Below are 27,202 nucleotides of genomic sequence, written 5' to 3'. Positions count from 1 at the left end.
TCTGATACTCATCCTACGATCATTGTTCAGTAGATTTTTCACTCGAGACGCATTTTCGTTGGTCTTCCTGGTCGAAGGGTGTGCGGAGCGGTCGTCATCTTTCAGTGTTTCCCTACCTTCTTGGAACAGCTTGTGCCACTCAAAATCGCCTAATCTATCCATGGCAGCATCACCGTAGGCCTCCTTAATCACGTCGTGAGTCTCTTTGCCCATTTCACCAAGCCTTACACAAAATTTGATCGCGTATCGCTGATCCAGTAAGCGCTCCATGATTCTCCGTGACGAGGCATTTTGACAGAGGTTCACAGTACAAGCGACCTGCTCTCTTCAACAGCCGAGAGCCGACTGCCGATTTTTTTCCCAGCATTCCCAATATCCCTCTTCACCAATCTTGCGCACGCAGGCTGCCTCTTGTCTGCCCGTTCGCCCAGGAAAAAACCAGTCCCACTACTTTCAGAACAGACCCTATACGACGGCACAAACGATAACACAAAGCCTGTGGTGCCACATGTCGAAAATTGGCGGGTCCTCGGCCACAACGTGGAGCCTCGCCACGGAAGAACTCGAGCCTGCTGCCGCTCGCCCCCACCGCGTACCCTTACGACAGCTACCCTGGCTGCGGGCTTGTGTGGTACCTGGGCTTGAACCAGGCTGCTGCTGCTGTTCGCTGTTGGTCCTCTCCCTTTGGCATACCCGTGCCAGGTGCCCAGTTTACCCACATGTGAAGCATTGTGCTTGAGAGAACTAGCACTGTGAGGGGGAGTGGGCAACACCACAGTGATCGCAGGTACTGCCCTTTGTCGCCAACTTGTTGACTGCCACTTCCGCCGATGGTGAGCCAGTCCCACGGGCAATCTTGCCAGCATCCTTGGCGGCAGCTTCCATTGCCAACGCTGGCTTCACGGCGGCGTCCAGCGAGGGGTCGGGAAGCTCCAGGAGTTGCGTCTGCATGGCGGTGTTGTTAATGCCGCAGATGAAACGATCCTGGTGCAGCAAGTCCAGTTGGTGCCCGAAAACTCAGGCACTCACTAACCCTCATAGAGCAGCGACGAACTGCCCAAGGGTCTTTCCTTCCCGGCGACTCCAGTTGTTGAAGCGGAAACGCTCTTAATGTGGACAGTGCCAGGTTGAAATGTGAGCGCAGTATGGCAAGCAGCTCACCCAGCATCTTAACATTCAGCATGGCTGGCTTGAGAAGGTCGAGCAGGAAACTGAAGACGCGGGTCCCCCAGCTGGCCAGGTAAATGTCTCACTGTTTGGCCTCGGGTGGGTCGTTTCCCTGGAAGAACACGTGGGCTTGTTCCTCGTAAACTGGCCAGGTGGACCCATCTCCCTCGAATGGCTTGAGCCTTCCATACAGCGGCATGTCGGCAGCAATCGGGGGCCGGTGTTTCGCCGCTCCCGGCGGCATGGGACGATCCGTAGGTACTCGTAGCCAGTGTCACGATCTGCCCGGGTTTGTGAACAAGGGAAGGTTTGTGGCACCCTCCTTTAGACAGACGCTCCGCAGCGTGGTGGTGATGAACGATGACTGACCGCCGAGCAGCTGTGCTCGGCGGTGTTTATTGGTGCAGTGACCAATGTTGCCTATTAAGCCTGGCAGGCCAATGAAGATTATGCCCGAGGGGGCGTCACATGCTTGTTACAGATTTATTCCAGCATTGGATAAATTTAAGGGATCTTTTTGTCATTGTGCAGGGGCACATTCCCAGTGCCACACACCAAGTGGCACATACCTAGTGCTCCAATTTGGCTTCAAAGAGTTTGATTGAAGAGCATACCCAGTCCTGCATCTTCAGCTACCCATGTCGGTGTGGAAGAGGTTTGTTCAAGAGCGGCACATATGTACACAATGCCACATACTGAGTGGACCAAATTGTTCTGGGTGTAGGTTTCGAACCGTGTTGTCTCAGTACAGCGGCTCAATAAGCTACCGTAAAAACTGGAATATAGTTTGAACTTTTTTTCAAAAAACCATTGCGAAAAGTCGACCCTCGTCTTATATACCAGACATTGGCGGAAAAACTACAGAAGTCTTGCAACGATGGGCAGATGAAGTAAACAGCCGCCATCGCCATCAGCAGCAACGCGGCGCGGTGACATCACCGGCATTTTGTGTTTCCATTGTCACAAAGTTATATTGGTTAAAGGTTGCTTTTTCACATTTTGGTTCAAAATGAGCCGACGGCAATTCTCAGTCGCCTTCAAGAAAAAAGCGATTGAGTACGCGGAAGCCCACAGCAACCTGGCGGCACAGCGCGAATTTGGAGTATCCGAAAAAAGTATTCGGTAGTGTCGGAGGCAGAAGCAACGTGTTACAACTTGCAGCAACCAAAAGAAAACGTCATTTCATGGGCAGACCGCAGAACTGGAAGGCAAGGTTGCGGAGTTCCTCCGAGAGCTGCGTGTAAGATAGCTTCCTGTGACTGCCGAACGCATCTGTTTGAAAGCGGTAGAGATTGCGCGCCCCTCTGGACTGGGCAGCGAGAAGCACTCGTCATTCGACTCTAGTTCGGACAACTCTGATCAAAGGTATTGCTCTGATTCGAAGTAGCGCTTGCGCACTTCGTGCCCTTCTGTGTGCTGTACACCCGGCCAATTTTTAACAGTATCGCGCGATTGTCGACCCGCACGTTTGTCAGCACCTTATCATCATGGCACGGAGCGGCGAAATAGCAAAAGTAAGCGCATGTGTACACATGCGCGTATTTCGTTTGTTTCGCCGCTCTGTGCCATTAATAAGGTGCTGACAAGCATGTGGGTCGATGGTCGCGCGATACTGTTAAAAACTTGGCCAGGTGCACATGCGAGCAGTGTTTCAATACTGTCACCATTGTGCAACCGGCTGAGTCGCATTTGTTTCAAGGTAAGGGTGTCTTTCGGTACTTTTGCCATTGAAAAGGATTTTTTTTATTTTTAGAATTCGTTAGTTGGGGGATCAACCTATATTCCAGTCCAACCTATAGTCCGGTTTTTACGGTACCTATTTGACCATGGACTACTCGGTGACCCAGGTAGGCAGGAAAACGGTTAGAGACAGATAATAAAAAGCTAGCCCGCGGAGAGTGCCTGAAGTACCCTAAAAATGCCAACACATTAAAATTGAGGTGATAAAGCAACAGATGTGCTCGCTATGTGGTTGAAATAACCAAGCCTTTTTTCAGAGAGACTTGTAGCTAGCGTACATGGTCGCCCAGTTTTCATTCCTTTTTACCTGGTGGCCCTTTGTTCATATTGCAGGTAAGCCTGACAAGTTTGTGCCCTTTCTCTTGCAGGCATTAAGGGCACGTATCAAGGTGTGACAGCCACAATCATGAAGCAGGGCAGCAACCAGGCGATTCGTTTCTTCGTCATGGAGACGCTCAAGGACTGGTACCGAGGTGGGGATCCTCACAAGCCGGTCAACAAGCTGGTGGTTGGCATGTTTGGTGCATTTGCCGGAGCCGCCTCCGTCTTTGGCAACACACCCATCGATGTGGTCAAAACACGCATGCAGGTAAGGTCCCTTCATTCTTAAAAAGGTGGCCCATTTGGTTGTTTGGCAAGACAGCACAGATGACAAGACAGGTGAAACAGACAGGACAATGCACTATCATATGATTTTTTAAATTCAGAGTCGTACATAATATAATGCAGAGGACACAAAGGGCACAACACTATCTACAGTCATTGTCTGATTTTTCAGCCTCCTTAGGGACCGCAAAAACATGAAAAACATCTGCCAGTCCAAAATGAGTTCTAATTTTGCATGCGACCTTCATTGTGCCAACTGCATGGCGTCGGCGTTTTAGGCTCAGTGCTTTCTGCCTACACCAGTGCTTAGCTCATTTCATTCATTAAGTGCACAGACGAACTTAACGCAAGCTGTAGTCTACAGCTAATCACCGGTGGTTGTGCCAGCAGACCTGCAGGCCACCTCTACGGCCCTCAGTTTATCCTGTGGATGTAATGTAATCTTGGGCAGGGTCGCTCAATGAGCGGCAAACTTCTTGCAACGGTTTAGGCAAATTTTCATTACGTTGACACTCCCTTTGCTGTTGGACCTTAACAGTGCTGCTTTGTCGCGTGTTGGCAACCGAAGTTGCTGTTTTGTCATCGAGAAATGACACCGCCAAGTAAATCGAGGATATAGAAGACAACCTTAATGGCATCATTTTCAAGATTTTCCAACACCATGCGTGCGAATACTATCAGGCAAATTGAGAAAGATACTGTGCAGAATCTGAAAGTTCAATAATTGAAAAATTAAATGGGGGCATTGCTAGCTTTGTTTTTGGCTCGTCGTTACTGAGCTATGTCAGTGGCAGTGTGACTTGGTCACCGAAACTAAGATTGACGATTGTATAGTTTCATATTGCCACGACAAACTTGATGACATTCAAGTTGCACGCCCTTTGCATTGGGCACTGTGCACGCCTTACAGTGGTGTTGTTCAGCAACAACAGGCAGCGATCTTCGTGGCATGAGCAGCCAGTTGGACCCGGCTCGCATGCGCCACGCGCACGAGGTGTCACGCGAGGAGAAGAGGAAGACGGTTTGAGCCCAGTTTGAGAACGCGACTGCCGCGGATTTCTGCACGACCGCAGTGACTTTTACTTGTGGGCACAAGTTCGCCTTTAATAAATATCCTTGTTTTACTAACATTGTTACATTTCTGGTGGAGGTGCGGGGTATGAGTCGAAGCCCCACGAACGAAAGTCAGCGTAGCCCCGACAACCCGCGAGTCCATCCCGTGGAACTGACACCTGTACACCAGCGGACCAGCCGCAGTCTTCGAGGTGACTCGCCCGAATTTGGCCCTCTTCTCTTCTTGCCAAGAGAAACTCCCACAACGGACGCCGCCACAATGACTACCCAGGTAACACAGGCACAGCTAGTCGTAAGCCAACCTCGCAAGCCGCCAACATTCCATGGTGACTCGTTCGAAGACGTGGAAGATTGGTTGGAACTGTTCGAGAGAGTGGCGAGCTTTAATGAATGGAATGAAAGACAGAAGCTCCGTAACGTATATTTCGCCTTGGAAGACTTCGCAAAAACGTGGTATGAAAACCACGAACCCTCTTTGACCTCTTGGGAGGAATTTCGACAACTGCTAGCAACATATGCCAGCACGGATCGTAATGAAAGGCGGAAATCGCACTTCAAGCCAGGAACCAGCTCATAAACAAGAATGTGGCGATAAACATCGAGGACATGTCCCACCTGTTCAAGCGTGCTGATCCCACCATGAGTGAAGATAAGAAGCTGCGCCATCTCATGCGTGGAGTAAAGCAGGAACTCTTCGCAGTTCTCGTCCGCAACCCACCGCACACGGTCGCTGAGTTCAGATGTGAAGCAACGACTATCGAAAAGACGCTGGAACAGCGGACTCGGCAATACAACCGTGAGGCAAGCTGCACACCTGTCGATGTCTTCCCTGGAGGCCTGCCAAACTACCTGGAAGCCCTGCGGGAGCTTGTCCGGTCAGTGATCAGGGAAGAGCTCAACAAGTTGCAGATACCTCAGGCTCCAGCTGCACTATCTATCATCAACTTTGTCCGGGACGAATTTGGTAACGTCATACGGGATCCAGAGCGTGAGCCACAGCCGACGCGGCGCACCCCAACGTACGCCGACGTACTCAGGCAACCCGCGGTACACAGTAGTGGAGCAGTTGCGACGACCGTTCCCTACCCGTCGACAGTACGCAGTGCACCTCATCTACTGGAACCACCGGCTGCCTATCAGCCTTTAGCACGTAGTGCACCTCGTTTTGTGGAACAAAGGCCCCGGAAAAGTGGCGTCTGGCGTGACCACGAGCGCAGGCCTTTGTGTTTCCCTTGCAGAGAAGTGGGTCACCTGTATAGGTTCTGCCTGTACCGTCAAGTTTGGTTAAGGGGTTTTCCCTTAAGCGCACCATGCCCCCGAATTGGTGAATGGCCAGCGGAGATAGAATACTTGTCGACGCGCCAAAGCCCCGTTACTCCTCTCCAACATCAACCACGGGCACCGCCGCCCATTCGCTACCGATCGCCTAGCCCACGCGCGTCTCCAAGATTGCCTAGGCGTCGTTCACCAAGCCCACACCAGGAAAATTGAAGCAAGCGACCTGTGGAGGTGAGGCCGCTGATAACCAGAGTTACGAAGATCCTCCAACGCGATTCCAGTGCGGTGACGAGATAATTCCAGTCTACAGGTGCAGGAACGAAACGATTACGTCAGATTTGCGGTTGATAATAGACGGATGCGAGCTGAATGCCTTAGTCAACACCGGCGCTGATTATTCGGTAGTAAGGTTCAAGATGACGAAGCACCTTAAAAAAGTTGTGACGAAGTGGACTGGTGCGCAGATACGCATGGCAGGCGGCCATCTTATTACGCCCCTTGGCCGATGCACCGCAAGACTTACAATAAAAGGCTTCACTTATGTTTCTGACTTTATTCTGCCAGAATGTTCACGGGAACTTATATTGGGAATGGATTTTCTACAAGCTAACGGCGCCATAATTAACCTACGTAGGTCCAGGGTATCTTTCTCGACAAAACAAGCTGTACCTATGGAAGAATTGGAGGAGCAACGTCTCGCTGCACTGCGCGTTGTTGACGATGATGTAACTGTGCCGCCACACTGCAGTATAATGGTTCTTATGGAGAATGAAAGATTTTCCGACCACGAAGGCATAGCGGATGGAAACATAGAGCTCCTTTTCAACAAAGGTATTTGCGTGGCTCGGGGCCTCGTTCATTTAAGCGATGGCCATGCAAATGTCGCACTTACAAATTTCGGTAATGAATTCCAACACATCGCACAAGGAACAGCTATTGCCTATTTCCACGAGTTCTGTGAAGCGACCGAATTATGCAGCCTAACTACGTCAACTGCCCTGCCAGGAACCTGCAGTGTCGACAGATCAATTACCGTCAACCCGAGACTCCCTGAAGCCCGAAAGAAACGGATATATGCCCTGATAAAGGATTTTTCTGACTGCTTCTCCACGTCCTCGAAGGTACGGCGCACGTATGTTGCGAAGCACAGAATCATAACAGAGGACGCCACAAGACCGGTATGCCAGCACCCGTATCGAGTGTCGCCAAAAGAAAGGGAGATCATCAAGAAGCAAGTAAAGGGCATGCTTTCAGATGACGTTATTCAGCCTTCCAGCAGTCCATGGGCGAGTCTCCGGTAGTGCTGGTTAAGAAAAAAGATAACACACTTCGATTCTGCGTCGACTACCTAAACTGAACAGCTTAACCAAGCGGGATGTGTACCCCCTTCTGCGTATCGACAATACGTTAGATCGGCTTCGATGTGCAAAGTTTTTCTCCTCCCTGGATCTCAAGAGTGGATATTGGCAAATAGAGGTGGATGAACGGGACCATGAAAAGACAGCATTCGTAACCCCTGATGGCCTCTACGAATTTAAAGCACTTCCATTCTCTGTTCCGCACCCGCAACGTTCCAGCGAATGATGGACTCTGTGCTTGCAGGATTGAAATGGCAGTCATGCTTAGTGTATTTGGATGATGTAGTCGTATTTTCCGCCACATTTGACCAACATCTAGAGCGCCTGCGACTAGTATTTAGAAGCTATTTGCGCAGCAGACTTGACAGTTAAGCCGGAAAAATGTCAATTCGGCTTCGATGCACTTCGGTTTCTCGGACACGTCATCAGTGCTGAAGGCGTTCGGCCAGATCCCGAAAAGACAGCAGCTGTTGCGAGGTTCCCGACACCCACAGATAAAAAGTCAGTGCGACGTTTCTTGGGTTTATACGCATACTACAGAAGATTTGTGGAAAACTTTTCAAACATTGCTGAGCCCCTTGCAATACTGACAAGAGAAGATCAACCTTTCATGTGGAAAAGCGAACAACAAGACGCCTTTGACGAGTTAAGGAAACGCCTGCAAGCTTCTCCAATCCTTGCCCATTTTGATGAGACAGCCGACACTGAAGTTCACACCGATGCGAGTAGCGTCGGCCTCGGTGCCATACTAGTGCAGTGGAATAACGGCCAGGAGAAAGTAATTGCTTATGCCAGCCGTAAGCTCTCGAAAGCAGAGGCACTACTCCGCAACCGAAAAAGAGTGCCTTGCAGTCATTTGGGCAATATGTAAATTTCGGCCCTACCTCTATGGTAGACCATTCAGAGCAGTCAGCGATCACCATTCGCTTTGCTGGCTGGCGAATCTCGAGGATCCATCCGGACGACTAGCAAGATGGAGCCTTCGGCTTCAAGAGTATGACATTACTGTCGTATACCGATCCGGGAGGAAACACAGCGATGCCGATTGCTTGTCACGCGCACCCCTCGAGTCAACTGTGTCAGAAGAAGAGGATTTCCCGTTCCTTGGCATTGTTGACGCGTCACAAATTGCTCAACAACAACGAGGTGACCTGGAATTGCTTCCACTTATACAGCGCCTGGAGGGACTCGACGTTCATCTGCCGCGTATTTTCTCTAGGGGACTATCCTCGTTCTGTCTGCGAGGAAGTGTCCTCTACAAGAGAAACTTCGAGAACAGCGAGACAAAGTTTTTACTTGTCGTACCCACATCTATGCGAGAAGAAATTTTGCGTGCATGTCACGATGAGCCGACGTCTGGACACATGCGCGTGAGCCGTACAGTCGCCAGGATTCGTCTGAAATACTACTGGCCCAAGTTATTAGCATCAGTGCAGCACTACGTCAAGAGTTGTCGCGAGTGTCAAAGGCGCAAGACTCCATCCGTAAAGCCGGCCAGCCTCCTCCAGCCAATAGAGCCACCAAAAGCCCCATTCCAACAAGTCGGTATGGACCTTTGGACCCTTCCCAACATCATCTTTAGGCAAAAAGTGGATAGTTGTGGCCACGGATTATCTGACCCGTTACGCAGAAACTGATTCCCTGTACAATGCAACGGCTGTCGAAGTTGCAAAATTCTTTGTCCACAATATCGTGCTCAGGCATGGCGCTCCCACAGTTATTACCGATCGGGGAACGGCCTTTACTGCGGACCTAATGAAATGCTTGTTGCAAATGGCACATACTGATCATAGGAAAACTACGGCGTACCACCCTCAGACAAACGGTTTAACTGAACGCCTTAACAGAACACTGACCGACATGCTTTCGATGTATGTCGACGTTGAACATAGGCTGTGGGACAAAATTTTGCCATACATCACCTTCGCATATAATACGGCCATTCAGGAAACAACACGAGTCACCCCATTTGAACTTGTATTCGGCCGAGCAGTATCCACAACTTTGGATGCTATGTTGCCATTAGATGAAGAAAACCATAACTCATCTGACCTAGATGATTTCTTGCAACGAGCTGAGGAGGCACGACAGATGGCAAGGTACCGAATACGCCGCCAACAACGCATAGACTCCAGCCGGTACAACCAGCGGCGTAGTGAAGCTCATTACCAGCCCGATGAGAAGGTGTGGGTATGGACCCCAGTGCGACGCCGGGGACTGTCTGAAAAGCTTCTGTGCCGATACTTCGGCCTTTACGAAATACTTCGTCGTATAAGCGATGTCACTTACGAAGTGAAATCCGCTGGACACAAGAGCCCAAGACGGCGCAACTCCACGGAAGTTGTGCATGTTGTTCGCATGAAACCCTACCAGGAGAGGTCATGAACAACAACAAAAAAAAGTGAGCGCCCACAGGAACCCCTACTTCCTCTCACGCATCGGGCCGATGCGGTAAGGAGGGAGATAATGCCACGACAAACTTGGTGACATTCAAGTTGCGCGCCCTTTGCATTGGGCACTGTGCACGCCTTACAGTGGTGTTGTTCAGCAACAACAGGCAGCGATCTTCGTGGCACGGGCAGCCAGTTGGAGCCGGCTCGCATGTGCCACGCGCACGAGGTGTCACGTGAGAAGAGGAAGACTGTTCGAGCCCAGCTTGAGAACGCGACTGCCGCGGATTTCTGCACGACTGCAGTGACTTTTACTTGTGGGCACAAGTTCGCCTTTAATAAATATCCTTGTTTTACTAACATCATTACAATATTGATATAGGTTCGGTCCCAATAATTCAAAATTCAAATACCGAAATTCAATGCGAAGCAAATACTGTATAGCATAACATTCAACAGAATATGAAAAAATACAGCCGACTCCCATTAACTTGACCTTGACGAGACTCACGAAATTGATTAAGTTATCCAACAGGAAGAATTAAACGACATGCAGAAAAAACGTTACAAAACACTGCCTGGTTCATTTGGCAGTATTTTTCCAATTCTCATACGGGCACATGCCCTTCAGGGCACTTGTCAAACTTGAAAATTTATTGTGATCAAGAAAACACTGCCTGGTTCATTTGGCTATATTTTCACAATTCTCATATGGGCACATTCACTTTAGGGCACGTGTCAAACTTGAAAAATTGTAGTGATCAAGAAAACACTGCATGGTTCATTTGGCAATATTTTCCCAATGGTCATACGGGCACATTCACTTTAGGGCACGTGTCAAACTTGCAAATTTATTCTGATCAAGAAAGCACTGCCTGGTTAATTTCGCAATATTTTCCCAATTCTCATACGGGCACATTCACTTTAGGGCACCTGTCTAACTTGGAAATTTATTGTGATTAAGAAAACACTGCCTGGTTCATTTGGCAATATTTTCCCAATTCTCATACGGGCACATTCACTTTAGGGCACCTGTCAAACTTGCAAATTTATTGTGATCAAGAAAACATTGCCTGGTTCATTTGGCAATATTTTCCCAATTCTCATACGGGCACATTCACTTTAGGGCACCTGTCAAACTTGCAAATTCATTGTGATCAAGAAAACATTGCCTGGTTCATTTGGCAATATTTTCCCAATTCTCGTACGGGCACATTCACTTTAGGGCACGTGTCAAACTTGCAAATTTATAGTGATCAAGAAAACACTGCCTGGTTCATTTGGCAATATTTTCCCAATTCTCATACGGGCACATTCACTTTAGGGCACGTGTCAAACTTGCAAATTTATTGTGATCAAGAAAACACTGCCTGGTTCATTTGGCAATATTTTCCCAATTCTCATACGGGCACATCCACTTTAGGGCACTTGTCAAACTTGCAAATTCATTGTGATCAAGAAAACACTGCCTGGTTCATTTCGCAATATTTTCCCAATTCTCATACGGGCACATCCACTTTAGGGCACATGTCAAACTTGCAAATTTATTGTGATCAAGAAAACACTGCATGGCTCATTCGGCAATATTTTCCCAATTCTCATATGGGCACATTCACTTTAGGGCACGTGTCAAACTAGCAAATTTATTGTGATCAAGAAAACATTGCCTGGTTCATTTGGCAATATTTTCCCAATTCTCATACGGGCACATTCACTTTAGGGCACGTGTCAAACTTGCAAATTTATTGTGATCAAGAAAACACTGCCTGGTTCATTTGGCAATATTTTCCCAATTCTCATACGGGCACATCCACTTTAGGGCACCTGTCAAACTTGCAAATTTATTGTGATCAAGAAAACACTGCCTGGTTCATTTCGCAATATTTTCCCAATTCTCATACGGGCACATTCCCTTTAGCGCACTTGTCAAACTCGCAAAATTATAGCGATTGGCATTGAAATTGTATCCATTATCAGAAATCATGCTCTTGCCATCAGCTTTGGTAAATGCATCCTTGAAATTTGTGGCAAAATGCATTGATGTTCCATTTGAACACTGGTGAGTACTGTGAAAACATGCTGCTCAAAAGGGTATGCTGATGAACTAAACATTTATTTATTGTTTTGTTTAGTCTATTCAATAATTCAACATTTGTACAATTAAGACATTTCTTCTTCCTGTTACGGGAAAATCAGGTTACCTGGGTTTTACTGTGCTGCCAATTCAGAGGCACTGTGTGATTTCAGTGCCAGTGATTCCCCCTGGTAACTCGAGTGTAAAGCTTAATCTCCTACCAGTGCACATTTTCATAATTCTTTGTTCATTCTTTGTTCGCCACACTCTACTTGCAGGGCTTAGATGCACACAAGTACAAGAATACGTTGGACTGCATTTTGCAGATTGCCAGGCATGAGGGCTTCCCTGCGTAAGTTACTTTTCTTTGCCTTTTTGTGATACTTGCCATAAATGCTTCTGGTTGTTGAACTTGTATGTAGCTGTGTCAACTGAATATCACTGAGAATTAAAAAATCTGATTGCTTTGCGCAAGCTACAATACCGTATTTACTCACATAATGCTAGCACTTTTTTGTCCAAAAAAATTGACGCTACTTCAGGGGTGCGATCATTACGCAGGTTAAAGTTCCCGCAAAAAGAAAACAAAATGTTTTTCATGTCGCATTTGGTGAGGGATGACAACAGGTCAAAAAATAGGCACCTGCCGCTGTATGTAGTGCGGGACACAAAAAAATAAATGGCGGCCGGCGGAGCAAGCCGAACATGATTTTTTCTTTTCGTGAGTGCATTACATGCATTGAAACTGTTTCTTCCATATCAGTAATGAATAGTATCGTAAATATCGGCACGTTTGCAGCAATAACGTAGCCATGTCTACTTTGAGGGAACAGAAACAGATGGGTGCACTTAGCTGCCAATCACATAGCAACACATGGTGGGCATGCTGCAGAAACTGCGGCATTTGTTTTCGCTATTATCCTAATACGGCAAGTTTCCGCTAAGGGTGGGCGAATATCTTTGCTGTGGTACAAGCATCGGCGTATGAATAGGGTACACTTCTAATGTATCAGTGTAAACGTGGCAGCTGTCGTTGCTGCTCGCGATTTGTTGCGGGCCCACGAGTGTAGACGAGAAGAATCGAAAGGTGCATTTTTTGTTGTTGTTGTTGTTGTTGAGCCCAACCGTTATAAAGCCTACGCATAATAACGCAAGTTTGGTTGCAGCTTTTTTTTTTTTTTTTTTCATGGAAGTGCGGAATGTGATGAGTGGAATGAAATGGGGCATCTGCTTAAGAATGTTTGGTGCGTGCAGACCGCTTGGTTTGTCTTGAAGAGTCGTTCGCATAGCATTTGACAGATGGTAGGCACAATCATTATTAGCTAGACTTGGCACACGACATATCGCTGCGGCACGTTCAAGGTGCGATCATTACATGGGAAATAAAAAAAATCGAATTTTGATGACAAAATTTAGGGGTGCGATTACCATTAGGGTCCACTTACCATTAGGGTCCACTTAGGGTCCACTTACCATTAGAGCGCTTAACGCTCGCAGCCATCGGATGATACTGCGCTCAGTAAAGCAGTGGCGACATAGATTCATGAACTCTGGAATATTTTATTTAACTTCCCGCAGAGCAATTCTATGCAACTCAGGTGGAAGCGAAGAACTCCATCAGTTTCATCTGCCGCTTTTTAATAAGCGTTAAGGTTATAAGGCACTCGTAGGTTGACAGCGCTGCTAAGGCTTGCTCTTGCAAATGTGCGCCCGCATACGTGTGTAAGAGATGCAGCGCATCCATGACTTGCTTCGGTGTAGCAATGCTGCTTGCCGCCTGGAGTTCTTCGTCCAAGTCGTCGTCCTGCATTTCTGTATCTGTGACACTCTAGATTATTGCGTCATTGTCCAGCTCTTCAGTTGTCACAGCGCAAGCATCGCTGAAGACAAAGTCCTCGATTGTCACGTCGCTTGGAGCACCTTCCTGATCGTAGAGCAGCTGCCACGAGTCAACGACATCTGTTGTGTACACCATACTTTCGTCACCATCATTGTACTCGCGCAGGAACAGGGCCTTAAAATTAAGGTGAAGGTCCAGGCTTGTTTCATGACTATGTCGCACTTCACTGGCAGGGACCGATCACTCATTTGAGCGACGTACGCCGCAAGCTTAGCCTACAGCTCCGGAAACCATCCAGACTTTGGCACGTGGGAAATTGCTCACTTGGCGTCACAGGTGAAAATTTCGCTTCGCTGCAGTCGCCACTCTCGCACCACCCATTTGTGATTTGTTTCTTCGGCATAAAGGATGGCAGCCCTCTTGAACGCTGCTGTGAACGAGTGCCAAACGATTAGTGGGCCTGGAGCACTCATGACGACTGGGGAAGCATAGAAGTAGCACATAGCCGGCAGTCAAGTGGAACACGTCAAACCAATGCCAATGCCTTTCAACAGAGAAAGAATCCCCTGAGCGGTGTCTGCTCTTCCATGAACTACCAATACTTCCTGCAAGCTGCGCCGTTCTGAGGGTGCCACTGCAAATGAGAACAGCGGCGTTTCCATCAACTATCGACACCCCCCCCATGAGTGTTGCATGCACTGTAAAACTCTCAAAAATGTTGAAAAACCCTTCCGAAAAGCGAACGAACATGCAGGATAGCGAAAAGATACGGGTAGGGCCATAGAGCAAACATAAAATTGCGACTACGTTGTAGCTTCCGTTGGTCTCGCTTTTTTGGCGGGGCCATGTTTTGGTTTCGATTGTAAGTCAACCCCCCAACTTCAGACCTTCAAATTTAAAAAAAAAAAGTGGGCGACTTACAATCTTGTAAATATGGTAACCAACTGAGAAAACGTGCCCAACGACCGCTGTTCGTAAACTTACTTCCGGTTGGCGTTTTCCCGTTCCAACAGGCCGGTGACGTCATAGCGTGACGCGTTCCGGAACTTCTGAAGCACTTAGGCTAGCACTACAGGAACGCGTCCGCTGCGGGTTTCATTTGTACACGATAGATGGCGCAGCGGCACGTTCTGCTCCACGTATTGAAGCGCAGCTGGAAAATTTGAGCATTAAAGGGCGCATGCAAATCGCTGTATGCCCCGCTAAAGTTTTCGTCTGCCTGTCAAGGAGGCTCCTGGTATGTGCATGCGATGCGCGAGGACTTTGTTAAATCGGAAGTACAGTATAAAATGACCTCGTTAAATCGCGAAAAAAAATACATGGTTTTCAATGGGGCAGAGATTGAGAAAAATAAGAAGTGCGTTATATCGAGAATTTAGTTAAATTGAGGTTCGTTATATCGAGGTTTGACTAGTGGAAGCCCGTTCATACGTTTTTCACCGGACTGAGGGAAAAAAAACGTAACAGCCGGGAAAACGCAACAGTGAGGAAAGCTCCGAAAACGAATGAAAAAAGTGCAGCTTCAGCTATAGACAATTTATTTCCACAGAGTGCGCTTGGGACTTAAAAAAGTCTAGAATGGTGGCTTGCCGTTTCTTTCGCTCGCTAGAAATTGCCACACGTTTGTCAATAGCCTGGAAGGCCGCATTGCTGTCAGCGTCGCTGTGAGGTGCGACGTACCTGCGGAGGAGGTCCAGAGCCGCGACGGCTTCTCCAAAGCTAGGATTTGGCAACTCCCCGGCATCATGCGGCTCGTGCTCCTCGTCGTCATCGCGCCACGGCAATGGACGAAGGAATATCCGCGGGAAATTTCGCCCTCTTTGACGTAATCATGCTAACGTGCTAACGATTGTTTAGTATTGCTGCGCAGCGCGCACGTCTGAGCAGCCCGTTTGCACGCAGCGCGGCGTGGTTTCGCGAGAAATGTAAAAAGAGGAGAGCTGGCCCAATAGGCGGAGCAACGCCATAAGCAACGCCAACTTCCGGCTTCCCTTTAGCTATAGCTTCACAAAGAGTGACGTCAGGGCTTCTCCCGAGTTTCCTTCCTCCGTGAGTCCACCCGTCCAACAAACCATGCAGCTACCGTAATCACAGTGATGATAGTGAGAGCATTATTCATGAATGGCCACCTAGTGGCGGCCTCTCGAACTGGCGTGCGGCTTCTTGCAGCCCGTTCCATAGCCAAGCCCGGCCAAGCCCAGTCAAAACTTGTCAAAAGCCAAAATGGCGGTTGGAGCGTGTTGCCTACTTTAGCCCAGGCAGGTTCGGGTTGCGACGCATTATGCGGGAACGTTTTCACAGCTACTGCGTAACAGCGGGGTTCCTTATACATTGGATCCTATGGAAGCTATGCCGGGACCGGATGAAAACGACGTAGCAGCCGGGAAAACGCAGCAGTGAGGAACCTAACAGCGGGGTTCTACTTTATATATATTTCTTTTTCATATTTACTACACGCGCTCAGAACTTTCGCTACACAGCAATCAGAATTAATTGCTTATTATAGTCATACGCGTTTGACATGAATTCAATATGGTTGTCATGCAGGCTTGCTATATAAACAAGAAAGGAGGGTTAATCGAGGGACCCGGTATTTATTTATCATAGAATAAGAAGCCAACAAATAAAGACACCAAGGACAACACGGGAAATTACTTGTACTTACTAATTCAATTAAAGAAATGATAAATTAAAGAAAATGAAAGTGGATGAAGTCCGCGAATACACGCTAAATTGCCGCGCGACTGACCACTCGAGGCACTTTACGTGTATTCGCGGGCTTCTTTCACGCTCGGAAAAACATTTTTAGTAGCGCATATTGAGCAACAAATAGCTGTATCGGGAGTTTTTCATGTTGCTGTACAATTTTGTCATTGACATTTTTCATCTAATTATAAAACTTGAGAAGTTGACTATTTAAGACAAATTATCTAATTAAGCTAAATTAAAAAAAATTATTTAAGTATCTCCAAGCGACGGCAAACAACATTACCTTGATTCTGTCCAGCTACGTGGCATTCGCATATCTTTAAGGTGTGGCTAAGGTTAGCTGGGACACCCTGTATATCTTGGTTCGAAATGGTACTCGCACGCCACTGACGACTTGGTCAGAGGCTTGTCATCACTCCGATGGTTACAATCCCACAATCTCTACTGAGATTTTCTCTAGGAGCTGCAAACAACGATGCTTACGGAGTGCCAGGGTAGCCCCTCCGGCAGCCTGAAGTAAAACAGTGCGAGTCCGTCCTTCACTTCGGCATGCCGCGAACTACATGTCCTCGCAATTCTAAATGTCTGCAATGTAAAGTTTGTAAACAGGGATAAGGTGCCTCAGAAAGGCTGGCCAACGTTTCTATAGGAGGACCTATCTTCGTCAAAGGCGTCCTCGTCATCCTCGGCATGTTAGTTTTAAAGGGTTAGTGCAGTGACGTCACGTGCGGTTGTTGTCGGTGGCGGTTGTTATAAAGGGAGAGACTTCAGAGATAATGAGAGCTGTCGCCCGACGTCTGTGAGCGTGGTTCCCAAGACGAGGGGACAAGAGTGGGAGAGTGGTGGGAAGGCGGGAGAAAAAAAAAGAAAGAAAAGCAGAAAGAAATAAAAACCAGGGTGACACCAAGACGAAAAGAAAGAGAGAAAGAACAAGAACGAAAAAAAAAGATGGAGGCATGGGAGGGCGTTGGGGAGGTGAGAGGTAAAGGAGCATTCAGGGGTGTCGTTGGCGGCATGTTTTTGTGGCATTAGAAGAGCCAGTCAGGCGGTCAGTGCACGAGTAACACAAAAGACAAAAAGAACATGAGTTAAAAGAGTGACTTGAGTAGCATAGCAGCAATATGTCGAGTAATCTTGAAGTAGTTAAGATGGCGACGAGGAGTCTGCGGTGCAATGTATGGGGTGGCTGAAAGGCAGCGGCATGGTCTTTCAAGGGGCATTGCCCCAGTCGCTCAACGTTGGTGTCTTTACAGCGGCATCCAGAAATGGCGATACCCTGGGTTCAGGTGCCGAACAAGGCATATTGACTTCCGAATGTGTTGGTGAGGGTGTTTTTAAAAACATATTAAAAAAAGGAAAAGAGAGGGGGGGGGAACCGAAACCGGAATAACAAATAGGAGGGGGATGTGCACAGAAGCAAGTTTGGGAGTGCATTATGCACTCCCAAACGTGAATAACATCTTCAGTAAATACTACCCAATTCTCACCAGCAACCAGAAACTTAATAATAAGATTTTTCCGGACCCTCCCAGAGTAGCCTACAGACGTGACAATAATTTTAAAGATGTTCTTGTTCACGCCAAACTAAAGACAAAGAGGAAGTTGGGAACCAGTCCCTGTGGCCGCCCCAGGTGCTCTACACGCAAACATATTCAATCTACTACTACAGTAAAAAGTACAGCTTCGAATTACACACACAAGGTAACTTAGGCTTTCACCTGCACATCAAGCAACGTAGTCTACTGTCTAGAATACACCACTTGTAGCAAACAATACATAGGTGAGACTGGACAACAAATTCATACAAGACTCAACAGTCACCACACGGACACACAACACAATTTACCTAAAGCAGTAGCCAGCCACTTTAATGAACATGGTCATATATTTGACAAAGCAAGGCTCTATATATCACAAATTTCCGTTTCCCTCGTGAAAGGAAATATATGGAATCATACCTCATACACAAGTTTAATTGCCTACACCCGAGGGGATATAATTTGGCAAGTGGTAACTTAGAATCATTAAAAGCGGTAACTTAAATCTGAAATTCTCATATCATCAACCAAGACACAAAACACGCTATGCCACCAGCTAACCCTACTTTTAACCTCACCTACCAGGGTGTCTACCAACCGGGAAAACCGGGAAAACCAGAAATTCTCAGGGATTTTGAGTAGTCTGGAAAAAGTCAGGGAAAAGTCAGGGAAACTGTGCCTCTATCAGAGAAAATTAGCGATAATTTTGTTGAAAGGGTTGAAAGTCGCGGTAATGCTGGCTCAAGTAACAGACAGGAATTGTAATGAATCGTCTTTGACGCCCTGTGGTCGACTGGAGGAGTTTCCAGTGCACAGTCAACGACCAACTTTCCGGGTGCCCGATAATTTGGACGGCTTCGCGGCACCTCCACGTACCCCATAGAGTTAATGTATCGGAACGTATGAAATTTCAGATGCAAGAACAATTCACCGTCCTATTTTCCAGACTTTTTGCCGTGACCGCAGGTCTGAAGCGGCATTAATCAAAGCCACCACCGCTGCCGTTTTGATTACCTTGCCAACTCAAATCGGCGCTCTCGCACGCAGATCCGCTGGCAGCCGTAATACACCACTGCGGCAACGCTAGACCTAGCTGCTTCGACGTTCGCTATTAAGCTTCTTGCCGTTGTGTGCCGTGTTTTTCATTGGAAGGATTCGCTGCTGTCAGCAATGGCACCGACTGCTCCTTTGTGGTCCTCACGATTGGCTTAGAAGCTTGGAAAGCACGGTGTGTTCCATAATGCCGGTTCCCGAAAGTCAGCTTCGTCTCTTTACAGAAATGTTACTTGGTGTAGCATATGCAAAAGTATTGAAGTGAAGCATGACAAGAGTGGGAAGGGGCCGTTGGCACGGGACACAGTATGTATTCCTTAATTATACACGCATGCATCCATCCGGTATCTCCTGTTACTGTACGAGCACCGATATGCCTAATACGTGTACCGACAGGCCTTCAGAGCGTTTTCAAATGCGCCTGTGGCAATTTGAGCCCTTAAGGGCAGTATATAACATGCATTTATTTTTTCGAACTGGCCGATTTTTCGAACGTTTTCGCGGAGTTCGAAAAATCGGACGTGGACTGTGCAACTGACCAAGAAGATGCTTCAAATGTTCCATGGGGCGAACGAGTGGCGGAAGGAGAACAAGAACAGAAAGAACCTAGACATTGAGGAATGAACACGAAAGGAAGCGTGCTGCCGGCGTTTAGAAGGTGCTTGAGGTAAAAAAAAAAAGAATTTGTTGATGCCGAGATGCAGGTTTCCCTCATCCAAACCAAAATAAACTCTTTATAGCAGTGAAACAGAACACTCAGGCGTCATGCGCGGGCTGCGAGTATGTCAGGACAGATGAGGTTGACCTTATATCTACGAGCTGTTGAGAGAGAATTTCAATTGTGACAAAGTTCGGGCCTCATGCCACTGAGCTTGCTATCAGTTGGTTAAAAGGTAAACAAAAACCCGGGGCACTTCGCCGACCAAATAAAGATTTAAAAGAAAAGAAGACGTTTCGGCTCCCTCACGGGAGCCTTGTTCACAGGTAAAATAAACAAAGGTGCTCGAGCAGCTCGCTTAAATAGTCTTGAACACGTGACGCAGGCAACGCGCATACACTGACAGCAGATTGCCATCGCTCCTGTTCAGAGTGTGTGGCATAGTCTGGATCATGAGGGACTCAAGATAAAGGCTTCGAGATAGCCCTTTTTCCCTGGCAAGGACACCTGCCTTCCCCCAGTCGATTGCAGGGCCGCTTGAAGTCGCATGCTCAGCCAAAGCACTGGATTTCACATTTTCTTTTTTGGCGTCATAATTGTGCTGTTTAAGACGCCTTTCAAAGTCACCAGTTTCGCCAATGTACACGTAGTCGCAATCCGCGCATGGGACAACGTACGCAACACCTGGGAATTTCTCTTTTGGTAATTTTTTCCGAAGACATTTTATTGGCTGTGCATATTACTAATCCCTCCTTTCTGTTCTCTTTTTGAATAGCATAAACACTATTCCTTAGTCTTGAAACTGAATTAAGTCGTTTTTTTTTTTGTTTTTTTTTTCATGTGCTTACTAGAGAGTGACGTATCGGGCAACGTGGTTTCAGCCCCTCTTGAAATAAAACAGTTTTGCGTCACTCACGGAATTTCGCAAAGGCACTCAGGGATAACCTGGAAAACTCAGGGAATTTGAATATGTCATCTTGGTAGACACCCTGCCTACTCTTCCATTTCGAGCCAAAAAAAAAATAATTTATTGCATACTACTTAATTTAATATTCTCTTTCAGGTTCTTGCGTTTATATCAACTGTGCGACCCCCTTCTCCCATCAACTGTGCGACCCCCTTCTCCCATGTACACTTTGCCCCCACCCGCTTCTGCGCACGTCACACTCCTATTTGTTATTCAGGTTTCGGTCCCCCCCCCCCCCCTCTCTTTTCCTTTTTTCTATATATTTTATGAAACACCCTCGCCAACACATTCCGAAGTCAATATGCCTTTTTTGGCGCCTCAACCCAGGGTATCACCATTTATGGATGCCGCCGTGACGACACGTACGTTGAGCGACTGGGGCAATGTCCCTTGTAAGACAAGTCACCCTATAAATTGCACCGCAGACTCCACGTCGCCATCTTAACTACTTCAAAATTACTCAACACATTGCTGCTATGCTACTCAAGTCACTCTTTCAACTCATGTTTTTCTTTTTTTTATTATTGTCTTTTGTGTTACTCGTGCACTTACCGCCTGACCGGTTCTTCTAATGCCACACATACATGCCGCCAACGACACCCCTGAATGCTCCTTTACCTCTCGCCTCCCCAACGCCTTCACATGCCCCCGTCTTTCTTTAATTTTTTTCCATCTTGTTCTTTCTCTCCTTTTTTTTCGTCTTGGTGTCGCCCTGATTTTTTTTTTTTCTCTCTCTCTCTGCTTTTCTTTTCTCCCTGCGTACCCACTCCCCCGCTCTTATCCCCTCGTCTTTAGAACCAAACTCAGACGTCGGACGACAGCGTTCATTACCTCTGAAGTCTCAGCCTTTATAACCAGCCGCACTAAAACTAGTCACTGCGCTAACCCTTAAAAACTAACATGCCAAGGATGACGGGGCCGCCTTTGACGAAGATAGGTCCTCCTATCGAAACGTTGGCCAGCCTTTCTGAGGCACCTCATCCCTGTTTACAAACTTTATACCACAGTGTGCTATTCCATCTCTCAGCCCCTTTCTTGGTTTTGGACTTAAATGTCTGCAAGGCACTCCAGTAATTTGAGAGAACACACCGGTACACGTGCAGTCGTCACTTTGTGGCTGCCAACTCAGCAGTTCACGAGACTCGGGAGTCAGGCAGTTGCACCTGTACGTGCCGTTCCTAGGAAGAGGCACAGTAGCACCATACGAAACCCTAGTGGCAGTCCGTGGTAGTCCTGACCATCGAGAAAGGCGGCGCAGCCTTCCTGTCGCGCCACTATAGTATGTTCCAGTTTACTATTGGGAGTGAGGAGTTACGGAGTCGCCATCTGTCGGAAGTGCTTCCCTTGCGTAGTATGAGGGATAACTCAGCATGCTCCTTATAGGTTTCGCTTACAGCGCTCAATATAAACACCACGCAGCAGCGCTCCTGGAGATTTCTGTAAGTACTCTCAAAACGAGTGAAGTTTTCACTGTCGAAATTATAATCTTGGGCAAACTGTAAGCACAGAATCGTTTAGAGACGATATCTCGTTAGCGAATATGTACAGTGAACGCCACTGTGCGCGGTTGCCGCGATGGAGTCTACTGAACCGGCTTCTTGCGTGAAAGGTAGGCAAACACTGAGAGCAAACTATGTGGAATAAGTTCTTATAGTGGGCTGTCTGTATAACCAAATGGGGCATAAATGGATCGCACGGGTTCACAGCGACCGACTGCGCATCTGCCTGCATGTCCACGCACAATGTTTTGCTTTCGCTGTGAGCGCGTTTTCGTACCGTGCTGTGAGCTTTAGGCCACAGCATATGAGCATTTGACAGTACACAAGCAACCATTGTTGCGTGGGCGCTATCAGAGCTGTTCAAAAATAATTTCGTTGTAGACACTTCGACGCCTACGGTGTGATGGTGTGATGTGCCGTCGCGACAATTCAATCTTTTTTTTTTCTTCTAAATTCTTGGACGTTTCCATATTATTTCTCGAGTTGCGTCGCACTGTATGTTTAGCGGTTTTCTCAGCGTGCGATTCCCGCTGCTTCTTTTTTGTAATCCAGTGCATTTATTCATAACACGTACAAACATGACCATATGCCATGCCTTCTTTTAATGTGCGTCTTACCGCTCCCTTTCCATTCCAGTGAACTTGCGAGTATCTATAGCATCGATAAGTTCATAGACCAAACCATCATGACATTAGTCGGGCAGCAGACTTCGGGTGAGCGTCTCAGTGCACGTTTTCCGAACATCGCAGACCCGGCGCTGTAGCAGAAATCTTCCTCACGTCTGTGCTTGCTGCATACCCGAGTTGTAGCCAGGGGGGGGGGGCAGGGTGCACCGCTGAACCTCGGTGAACCGAAGGCCTAGGTGCAGAAGGTGTAGAGAAACTTAGCTGAATCGAATAAACCTGTAGAGAGTGCACGCCATCGTCCAGTGTTGGAGGCCGTGCCCACTTTCCCTGCTAACGAAAAAATCCATGGGACGGCACTTCTTTTTTCTGTCTTTTTTCGGTCAGTACTATCATCGTAATCACTATGGGGATATATATATATATTGTGAGACAGCTGTTAAGCCGCAACGGCTTATTTCGCAGCTCGCGCGCTGCAGAAGATGACATTGGCCATGATGATGAATATATACAGATGAAGAAGATGAAGGGGTCATATAATGCTCACACAATTTCCCCCGCGTGTGGAAGCGGCTAACCCGGCCGCTGGTTATGGCGGGAAACGCCGTATGAAAGGCTTTAAACGCAAAACATACACAATCTCTGTGGCACGGCAGCGGCCGTCCAAAGGCTGAACAACTGGAGTGACACGATAGTTCACTGGCGAAGTCTGGTGACACGATAGTTCACTGGTGAAGTCTGTTCCCAAACAATGTAGGATCCGATAAAACGGGACTGAAATTTCTCGCACAATCCAGTAGCGCAAAGTGGGGTCCACAGTAACACTTCGTCTCCAGGGTGGAGGGAAACGACACGTTGAGGTGCATCATAGTGAATTTTGCGGTCTTGTTGACTGGCGTCGGTGTTGAGGCGGGCACGTACGCGACACCGGGCAATGCGCGAAACAAACTGCTCACACACTGATGTGGACGAAGGCACGGGGACACTGAAGAAAGAAACGTCAAGAATAGTGAGCGGTTGGCGACCATACACAAGGAAAAAGGGCGAGTACCCCGTAGTGCATTGGACGGCTGTGTTGTATGCGAAAGTGACGAATGGTCGAATGACATCCCAATTGGTGTGGTCAGGGTTGATGTACATAGATATCATGTCAGACAGCGCGCGATGGAAGCGCTCTGTGAGACCATTAGTTTGAGGGTGGTAGCTGGAAGTCGTTTTATGGATGGTATTAGACGCACGGAGAACATCGTCGAGTTTAGAGAGAAAGGTCGTGCCGCGGTCACTCAAAAGGACACATGTTGCTCTGTGCCGTAAAAAGATGGCTTCTAAGAGAAAGGCTGCAACCTCCTCTGCTGATCCCGAAGATAGTGCGGCTGTTTCAGTGTACCGTGTCAAGTGGTCTACAGCTGTGAGGATCCATCGTTTACCACCACTGCTTAAGGGTAGCAGTCCATAGAGGTCGATACCAATGACTGCGAAAGGAGCTTCAGGACACGGGACAGGTTGGAGCTGTCCAGCCGGAGGTGAGGTCAGTTGTTTGCAGTGTTGGCAGAGCAAACAGGAAGCCACATATTTCGCTCCGCAAGTTGCAAGTCCAAGCCAAGAGAAGCGGCTGCGAATTCGCACATAGGTTTTATGGAAACCAAAGTGACCGGCAGTGGGATCGTCGGGAAAGGTCTCCAATATCTGGGCCCGAAGTGATCGGGGAACGACAGGAACCCAACAGTGTCCTTTGGGATGAAACACGTACTGGTATAATATCGAATTTTCGATCTTGAAGTTCTTCAACTGCCGACGGAGCCGAGTGTTAGGTGTGCGAGATGATCCGCGAATACGTTCCATAACGGAGTAGCAGTAGGAGTCATTACGTTGGCTAGAGGCAAACATATGAGAATGGCTGGAAGGGAGCCGGTCGAGAGCAGCGAGCGAAGGGAATGCGGGCGACACGCCCTGCGGTTTGCTCACAAAAGGTGGTAAGCAAGCAGCGTTTGAAGACAGTGGTAGGGGACAACGAGAGAGAGCATTGGCATCCTGGTGTTTCTTTCCAGACTTGTAGGTGACGTCGAAGTCGTATTCTTGTAAACGAAGTATCCAACGGCTAAGACGTCCTGTTCACTTTTTTAGCGTCTCCAACCAGCACAAGGCGTGGTGGTCAGTAACGACAGTAAAGTGGCGGCCGTGTAGATAAGGCCGAAATTTTTGGACGGCCCAAACGATGGCGAGACACTCATGCTCGGTAATCATATAATTTTTCTCTGCAGCTGTTAGCGTGCGACTTGCGTATGCAACCACACGTTCTTCAGAATTTTGCTGATGTTGCAGAATAGCGCCGATACTGTGTCCGCTGGCGTCAGTATGTAGCAGAGTGGGTGCGGTGTTGTCGAAATGACAAAGCACAGGTTCGGATGTGAGGGCACGCTTAAGGGGGTCAAAAGCAGTTTGGCATTCATCCGACCATACGTAGGGAGCTCCAGAAGGAAGGAGTTGATGGAGCGGCGCCGCAATGGTGGCAAAGTTATGTATGAAGCACCGGAAATACGAAGCTAGGCCAAGGAAGCTACGCAAGTCTTTGGCGCAATGAGGCCTGGGGAGGCGGAGGACACTGGTAATCTTGTCGGGGACGGGTCGAAGACCCTCCTTGCTGACAAGGTGTCCGAGCACTTCAATGGTTTTGTTGGCGAAGTGGCACTTTTTGTATTCAGCTGAAGGCCAGCAGCTGAGAGGCATGTCAGGACTTCGTCGAGGCGCTGCTAGTGCTGATAGAAGCTAGACGAAAAGATGTCATCAAGGGAGCATAAGCAAGTCTTCCACTTTAGGCCTCATAGTACGGTGTCAATCATTTGCTAAAATGAGGTGGGAGCATTACACAGGCCGAACGGCATTACATTAAATTCATAAAGTCCATCAGGTGTGGCAAAGGCGGTTTTCTTTTTGTCTGCTTCGTGCATGGGTATCTGCCAGCATCTGAAGCGTAGATCAAGGCTGGAGAAATACTCCGCGCCTTGTAATGAATCTAACGCATCATTGATTCGGGGCAGCGGATATACATCTTTGCAGGTTATTTTGTTCAAGGCACAGTAGTCTATGCAAAAGCGCACTGAGCCGTCTTTCTTGTGTACGTCGAAGGGGTCTTTATGCTTGGATAACAATGCCAGTAACTCCCCCGTCTGCTGTGGCATTAAATCGGAGCTGATGGTACTAGCGAGAACAGAAGCAGGGACCGGATCCATAGCTGTGGGTGGTTGTGAAACAGCAGTAGTCATAAGCACAGAGACAGGCTGTGTGTCCAAGATGCACATGAGAGCGGTGCCTTTAGAAAGCAGAACTGGCTCGTTAGTTGTGTTGAGTACAGCCAAAGTGGCCGTGCCATTGGTAAAGCGAACAAGGCTGGGTGCCAGAGCAATCCCTTTGGATAAGCAATGGGATGACGGTACAACTAAAACGTCGCCATCGGCGATGTCAGAGTTAACTACAAGGAGTTGTTCGCGACCAGGGGGCACCATACAATCGTCAGCAGATCGTAAGCGAAGGCGTGGTTCGTGCTCGTCGTCAGAATGGTCGGTCTCTGTCAAGTTAACGAGGCATTGACGGCGCGAAATGAAAGCAGACGCCGAAGAGAGAAAGTCCCACCCTAGTATAAGCACGTGAGCACAGGAAGTCAATACTGCGAACTGGATATGGTGGCGTATCCCGTCGATCGAAACTCTAACGGTGCATTGCGCTGATGGCCGAATCACATTATTTGCACCACGAAGAAGAGCTCCACTGTAAGGTGGTGGTAACTTTGCGTAGACGAGCGCACAAGCCAGCGTGAATAATGGAAATAGCTGCTCCTGTATCAAGCAATGCTAGTACTGGTACACCTTCTACCCACATGAATAAAGTATTGGCCAGGCACGCTGGAGGAATCGTAGTCTGTGCGAGCCATGCAGCTTTCCCTCCAAAAACTGCACCATCTAGTTTTCCGAATGGTAGTCAGGAGTGCGGGTGGCCGGTTGCAGGGGTGATGTCGAGCGTCAGAAAGGGGAGGGCGAGCGGCGGCGACCTGGACGATAGTTGCGAGGTGCCTCGGGAGGTGGAGAAACTGAGCGTGGAGAGAGCCGGCGCTGGTAAGGACTTGGAGGAAGCAACGGGTCTCTCTCATAAATATCATAGCCACGGCGTTCGTCCTGTTGTCGTGTTCAGCAAAAACGCGATATGTGTCCCGGAATACCGCAATAGTAAAAAATTGGGCGGGGAATAGGCCTGGTAGTGTAAAATCCCGTGGCAGTCCGACGGGGTGGTAGAGTTGCCAGATGGTTGAGGCCAGTAGCAGGAGCAGGAGGCGTTGTCCGAGCGAACGCTGGTTGCATAGCCGCAACTTGAGCATGGATGGCAAAGGAGGGCCACAGCTTGCAGCGCAGGTCATGGAGGATAGCACCTCTTTGATGATTTCACGCAGGCCAGGAACGGAAGGCTGAGGCTGGAGAACGGGAGGACTGAGCAAGCCACACGCTTGGAGCTCTTCGCGTATGAGAGTCCGAATCGGCAGACGCAGGTCGGTATCCGATGAAGGAGGAGCGTCCCCAGCAACAGGTTGTAGCCGGATGGCCTGCAGTGCGTCCAGGTGTTGGCAAGTCGCGATCACA

At 48.2% G+C, this 27,202-nt stretch overlaps 1 protein-coding gene across 3 annotated transcripts in view; it reads left to right on the top strand.

Moving 5' to 3' along the window:
- The window catches only part of sea (mitochondrial citrate transporter scheggia), an 88,306-nt gene that overhangs the window by 36,170 nt on the left and 24,934 nt on the right, over positions 1 to 27,202 (top strand). For all 3 annotated transcript variants that reach the window (XR_011511934.1, XM_070533403.1, XM_070533402.1), the window contains exons 5-6: positions 3,276 to 3,496; positions 11,966 to 12,039. Coding sequence is in view for 2 of the 3 variants with exons in the window: in XM_070533403.1 (XP_070389504.1) it covers positions 3,276 to 3,496; positions 11,966 to 12,039 (295 nt within the window). In the remaining variant the exon portion in view is untranslated. The remainder of the gene's footprint in view (positions 1 to 3,275; positions 3,497 to 11,965; positions 12,040 to 27,202) is intronic.

The sequence above is a fragment of the Dermacentor albipictus genome, chromosome 2, assembly GCF_038994185.2.
Source record: "Dermacentor albipictus isolate Rhodes 1998 colony chromosome 2, USDA_Dalb.pri_finalv2, whole genome shotgun sequence".
NCBI lineage: Eukaryota > Metazoa > Arthropoda > Arachnida > Ixodida > Ixodidae > Dermacentor > Dermacentor albipictus.
Note: the sequence above shows the minus strand (reverse complement) of the source record. Positions and strands in the feature narration are given on the sequence as shown.